This window comes from Drosophila miranda, chromosome 2 (genome assembly GCF_003369915.1).
Source record: "Drosophila miranda strain MSH22 chromosome 2, D.miranda_PacBio2.1, whole genome shotgun sequence".
NCBI lineage: Eukaryota > Metazoa > Arthropoda > Insecta > Diptera > Drosophilidae > Drosophila > Drosophila miranda.
This window is the reverse complement of record NC_046675.1, coordinates 12162261-12168416: the sequence shown is the minus strand read 5'-3', so window position 1 is coordinate 12168416 and position 6156 is coordinate 12162261. Positions and strand designations below refer to the sequence as shown.

At 47.8% G+C, this 6156-nt stretch overlaps 2 protein-coding genes across 2 annotated transcripts; both read left to right on the top strand.

The window, feature by feature from the left end:
- Positions 1-667: 667 nt before the first annotated feature.
- On the top strand, positions 668-4557 carry LOC108156854 (cullin-5). Its single transcript, XM_017288578.2, has 8 exons — positions 668-769; positions 852-2210; positions 2308-2540; positions 2612-2732; positions 2810-3167; positions 3240-3418; positions 3489-3638; positions 3720-4557. Exons 1-8 carry the CDS (start codon positions 761-763, stop codon positions 3855-3857), a joined length of 2547 nt encoding a protein of 848 aa, XP_017144067.1. The 5' UTR covers positions 668-760; the 3' UTR covers positions 3858-4557.
- Positions 4558-5026: 469 nt separating this feature from the next.
- On the top strand, positions 5027-5931 carry LOC108156318 (attacin-A-like). Its single transcript, XM_017287707.2, has 2 exons — positions 5027-5381; positions 5453-5931. The coding sequence occupies exons 1-2, from the start codon at positions 5083-5085 to the stop codon at positions 5856-5858; spliced, it is 705 nt and encodes a 234-aa protein (XP_017143196.1). The 5' UTR covers positions 5027-5082; the 3' UTR covers positions 5859-5931.
- The last annotated feature ends 225 nt before the right edge of the window (positions 5932-6156 follow it).

Here is a 6156-nt window from a genome sequence, read left to right as displayed (position 1 = left end):
ATATTATTCAATATTATTTAATATTATTTTCAATATTTCAACGATATTTCAAAGCTTATTGTATTCTTGTAGGGACCAAGAATAGGTATCAGGATCGAGATATATATACAAAACACTCATCATATACATGAATATGTCTAAAAAATGTCAATTTGAGAAGGTCTTTATTAGTTACGTTTTATCTTCATATCAATATTAATACTTTCATATAAAATTAACAAAATAGGGTATACAAAGGCCTATACTGCGGCTTACACGCAATATAGCGACTCTTTTTTTGTTGAACTTTTTCGTTTAAACCTTTTTTTACAATAAATACAATAAAAGCAAGGATTAAAAACTATTCAATCTTGTAGAAAATTTATTCATCAATGAGATAAAACTATGTGGGCATTGCTGGGAGATTTAGTTAGTCAGCATTATTCAATGGAATATCAAAATTGAGCAATTTCCTTTTTCGTTTGTTTTGATTGACCTATTTCGCTACTTATTTCGCTAAAACCTCTTTTTACGCAAAATGCAATAAAAGCAAGTATTAAGAACACACCAGTTAAATAGAAAATTGATTCATCAATCGTATTAAATTATGATGGCATGGCTAAATGTTCTATATAGCTTCGGTATATTTCTGAGGGTCGGACGGTATATCTTATCGATAAATCCGCGGTCACACTGTACAAATGTTTTAATTACAAAAAAATAAATATAAATGAAGTGAAGCGGACGTTCCAACAAAAACAAAGAGATTGCGACGAACAAAATGCTACGGGTAAACGAACTGAGCAAGTAATAATCGATGGAGGAAAAGTACTCACCTCACCGAACGGCTTCCCGATGAATTTTTTTCACAGGCAATCGGCAAAAAGGACAGGGACATCTTCGACGAGGTTTGGCCCGATAAGAGGAAGATTGTGCTGAAGCTGTTGCGGCAGGACACAGTTTCGCAGCGCGAATGGCAGGACCTCTTCTTTGGCGTGCACTTCGTGTGCCTGTGGGACGAGAAGGGGGCCGCCAAGATATATGACTGCCTGCAGCAGGACATCGTCGAGTTCATTGTGCACGCCCAGAGCCAGGTGCAGGCGCAGCGGGGCGAACAGGCCCTGTTGGCCACCTACATTGTGGAGTGGCGAAAGTTCTTCACACAGTCCAACTATCTGCCCCTGCCCTTCCGCCAGCTGGAGCAGTCGCCGCAGGTGAAACCCGCCTCCAGCTCGTCCGCCTCGGGGGCAAGCACCAGTGCGTCCGCCTCGAATGCGGCCTCCTGCAGCAATCAGGCGGCCACAAGGAGTTCCTCCGTGAATCCGGCCGCATCCTCCTCTGCTGCAAGCCCATCTGGAGCTTCCACATCAGCAGCTTCTGCCACAGCGTGCACCTCCGCAACCGCCTCAACAAGCGCCGCCGCCGCTGCGGCCGCGAGCAATACGGCCAGCTCCAGCTCGAAGAAGAATCCGACAGAGGACAGTCCCGTGCGCAAGCTGATGCTCGACTCGTGGAACAAGCACATCTTCCACGACATCAAGCACCGTCTGCAGGATTCGGCCATGAAGATCGTGCACTCCGAGCGGAATGGCGACGCCTACGATGCCCAGCTGGTGGTCGGCGTGCGCGAAAGCTACGTGAATCTCTCCTCCAACGCAGAGGACAAGCTCGAGATTTACCGCGAGAACTTCGAGATGGCCTATCTGAAGGCCACCGCCGAGTTCTATCGCCTAAAGTCCACGGAACAGCAGCAGCAGAACGGAGTGCTAGCCTACATGAAGTATGCGGACGCCAAGCTTCGGGAGGAGGAGGTGCGCGCCAAGCGCTACCTGGAGCCCAGCAGCTTCAGCATACTCACCTACACCCTGGTCAAGGTGCTCATTGTGGACCACCTCAATTCGATTATTGCCGAGTGCCCGGCCCTCATTAGGGACTACGAGACAGAGCGTCTCAATCTGATGTTCCGGCTGATGGATCGCGTGCTGCACGGCGTCGGTGTGGAGGCCATGATGGGGGACCTGCAGCGGCACATTATGTCCGCGGGCCTGGCCGACATGCTCTCCGCCTCGGATATCATTACTCAGGACTCGGAGAAGTATGTGGAGCGGCTGCTGGAGCTCTTCAACAAGTTCAGCGATCTGGTGCGGAATGCCTTCAACGATGACCCACGATTTCTCACCGCCCGCGACATTGCATTCAAGACGGTGGTCAATGACACCAGTGTGTTCAAAGTACGAAGATCTCTGCTCTGCTCTGCTCCGCTCCGATCTGTTTTGTATAAATAAAGTGGGATATTTATAAATTGCTTTCCCCTTGTTTCTCTTTTAGATGGAGCTGCCCACGAGCATTGCCAATCGAGGGGTCAAATTTACGGCACCCGAGAGTAAATGCCCTGAGCTTCTGGCCAACTACTGCGACATGCTGCTCCGTCGCACGCCATTGAGCAAACGACTGACCAGCGAACAGATCGATGCCCGCCTGCGCGATGTCCTGCTCGTACTGAAGTATGTCAATAACAAGGATGTGTTCATGCGCTATCACAAGGTCCACTTGACGCGGCGGTAAGTCGACAGATCGGGGTTTTGAAATTTCTTAACGCTACTAAGATATTCCCTTCTATCCATATGCACAGCCTGATTCTGGGCACCAGTGCGGACAGCGAAAAGGAGGAGGACATTGTCGAGTGGCTGAGAGAGGTGGGAATGCCAGCGGACTATGTGAATCGTCTGGCGCGCATGTTCCAGGACATTAAGGTGAGTCGCTTGTGGCGTCCCTGTGGGGCATGGTCCTGGTCCCTTCCGACTGACATTCGTTTACTGTCGGCCTATAGGTTAGCGAGGATCTAAATACTCAATTCCGCACTTCGATAAGTCGACATGATGCTATCAATATCAAAATACTCAACGCTGGGGCCTGGGCTCGCTGCTCGGAGCGTGTGTCTGTCTCGCTGCCGATCGAACTGGAGGACTATATACCCGATGTGGAGGAGTTCTACAAGAAGAAGCATTCCGGCAGGAAGCTGCAGTGGTACCATCACATGAGCAACGGCACAATCACGTTTGTGAACAACTTTGGACGCTACGATCTGGATGTGACCACCTTCCAGATGGCCGTACTGTTTGCCTGGAATCAGCGACAGCATGACAAGATCTCCTACGAGAATCTCCGACTAGCCACCGAGTTGCCAGGCAAGATTTGAGCCTTCTTCTTCTGTGTTACAAAAGCATTTCCTTATTCGGTTTTTTCATGTCTCCTTGCAGATCCCGAGCTGAGGCGCACTCTGTGGTCCCTGGTTGCCTTTCCGAAGATCAAAAAGCAAATACTGCTGATGGAGCCGGCGGCTATCGGTTCGCCCAAGGACTTCACAGAGAACACCTTGTTTTATATCAATCAGGAGTTTGCCATTGTCAAGAATGGCAAATCGCAGCGACGTGGCAAGGTAAGAAAAGATATACCCCAGGACTCTCAGACAAGGCTAAGCAAATGCCCTCTTTTTTTTGTTTTGGCAGCTCAATCTGATTGGGCGGTTGCAGCTCAGCACTGAGCGATCGCAGCAGGAGGATAATCAGTCCATAGTGCAGCTACGCATCCTGCGCACCCAAGAGGCCATCATCAAGATCATGAAAGTGCGAAAACGGATGAACAATGCAGCACTGCAGGTGAGTGCACACCAAAACAGGAGTGTACATATGTACATTTAATTGAAATGATATTAACGTATCGTAACGTATGGTTGACAGGGTGAGCTCATCGATATACTGAAGAATATGTTCCTGCCGTCCAAGAAGATGATCAAGGAGCAGCTGGAGTGGCTCATCGAACACAAGTACATGCGCCGCGACGACGACGACATCAACATGTTCATCTATGTTGCCTAAATCTAGTCGCAGTTCCCACCCATCTATGCAATCATTCCTCCCATTTTCATTGCCATTCCTCCCCCTCCCCTCCAGCTCCAGATCGTCTCAATCGCGCCACGTTTTTAATCTCAATTCTGTTGTGCTCTAAGCACGCTCTAAGGCCCACACTCTCAACGCATCTGTTGGATCACTTGGATAATTGTATTATATGGAAATGTGTGCGTCCTTACAGCATGTATGCAAATTGTATTTAAAATTATGTATGTTTGTCGCTTCTTGTATCTGCTGTATTCCTGTCTACGTATGTATGTATATCTGTTCCAATGTCCGCTGCTCGGCAGCATAGATCTAGGTATTATGTTGTCCCTAACACCTAAACCCTTCCCTTTCTCCACCCACAGACACACAACAAACCGATAATATCAATCGGTATAGCGCTAATCTAATCATCTCGCTGTTTTTTATGTGTTCCGTTCCGTTGTGTCTTTTTGTTGTTTCTTCCGCGCTGTCTGTCGGTTCTCTGTTCGATTCTTAGTTATTTATATATACACTCACACTCGCAGGGATTGAAGCCTTATCTTCAATCAGTCCAGCATGAATGCCTAATCACACACACACAAATATGAATTGATTGCAAAACTAAAACTAAACTAGCAATACTTTAGCCTTAAGTTAAAAAGTGAATAAACTTTGTTCTACACAGATAATGAAAGCGAAACGACGGAGTTTTAAATGTTTACTGGATTTCATTTTTAATTTCTGGTTTATATCAGTGATATATATTTGTGGGGTCTACATTTCTTGGTTTATATTCAGGTCACTTGAAGGATATATTTCCCCAGAGGGGATATATGTAACTCTTGTTCTGGCCCAATATCTGAAGCACCATGAAACGCCCGTTGGATATCTTCCCTTGCAGGAAGTCTTGGGGAAGCACACCAAAAAGGAGCAACAAGTTGGTGGTGCATTGCAGGGGGAGAGGTGGAGATGGGGTCAGAGCCCTCGTAAAGTATATATACAAAAGTAAATCACATCACCCAAAAGAGAGCTGAGCTGAGCGGGGATTTTCTAGCTGATAAGACAGATGAAAGAATGATCGAATACGGAACGTGATGACGAGGTGATCCCCCTCGTACGTATTTGCGTAGGAAAGAGCGTTTACTATAAAAGGGAAAGGCGAGCCACAGTCAGGCATCAGTCAGCGTTCCATAGCCAACACAATAGAACACAAACCAAACACAACATGCAGAAGGGAATCATTCTAATTGCGGCACTTGCTGCCCTGGGAGCCATAGCCGAGGCACTGCCTCATTACCAAACAGTGCCCTACCACCCACCGCCGACACAGCCACCTCGTTATCGCTTCCGTCGTCAGGTTTTGGGCGGCTCATTGGCGTCCAACCCGGCTGGTGGCGCCGATGCCCGTATGGATCTGACCAAGGCGTTTGGCACTCCCGATCACAATGCGGTGCTTCAGGCCTTTGCGGCCGGCAACACCCAATCCGGTCCAGTCACCACTGGCGGAACTGCGGCCTACAACATGTAAGTCGATCACTAGAGACATGGACATCTCATTGAAAAGTATCTAACGAGGCTTCTCTCGTTTCCCACAGCCATGGCCATGGTGCCTCTGTGACCAGGACACACACTCCCGGCGTGAAGGACGCCTTCCAGCAGGAGATCCATGCCAATCTCTTCAACGACGGCGTACACAATCTCGATGCCAAGGCTTTCGCCTCGCAGAACAAGCTGGCCAACGGCTTCGAGTTCCAACGCAATGGCGCCGCCTTGGACTACTCCCACGTGAGGGGTCATGGTGCCAGTGTGACGCACAGCAACTTCCCCGGCATCGGTCGTCAGCTGGGCGCCGAGGCTCGTGCCAATCTCTGGTCCTCGGCCGATCGCAACACGCACATAGATCTGACCGGATCCGCCAACAAGTGGATGAGTGGCCCATTCTCCAATCAAAAGACAGACTTTGGCGCTGGTCTGGGTCTTACCCATCATTTCGGTGGATAAATCTCCCTTTTAAATGACACAATTAGTTGATTTTATTTATTGAAAGAATAAACTTTAGAAATTGTTACCAAAACTCAGGTAATTTTGAAAGTTGGTTGCCATGAAATTGCGAAGGATGCTATGAAACTGTGAAAAGCTGTCATTTATAAATCTGTTGCTTGGAAAAAGCTGAGTGCTATGTAACTGTAATCTGGCTTTTATGAATCTGTGAGTTCTGTCTGCTCTGAAACTTTTGAAAGTTGCTATGAAACAAGAAGAGATGGCTGCTTTAAATGTTTTGAGTGCTATAAAACTATCA

What these genes read in the sequence shown, in the direction of transcription:
- LOC108156854 (XM_017288578.2), top strand. An exon ending in ACTAGCCACCGAGTTGCCAG is followed by an intron (nt 3,168 to 3,239) that starts GCAAGATTTGAG and finishes GTCTCCTTGCAG; the next exon opens with ATCCCGAGCTGAGGCGCACT. An exon ending in AATCGCAGCGACGTGGCAAG is followed by an intron (nt 3,419 to 3,488) that starts GTAAGAAAAGAT and finishes TTGTTTTGGCAG; the next exon opens with CTCAATCTGATTGGGCGGTT.
- LOC108156318 (XM_017287707.2), top strand. Translation starts at nt 5,083, where the DNA reads ATGCAGAAGGGAATCATTCTAATTGCGGCACTTGCTGCCCTGGGAGCC. An exon ending in GGAACTGCGGCCTACAACAT is followed by an intron (nt 5,382 to 5,452) that starts GTAAGTCGATCA and finishes CGTTTCCCACAG; the next exon opens with CCATGGCCATGGTGCCTCTG.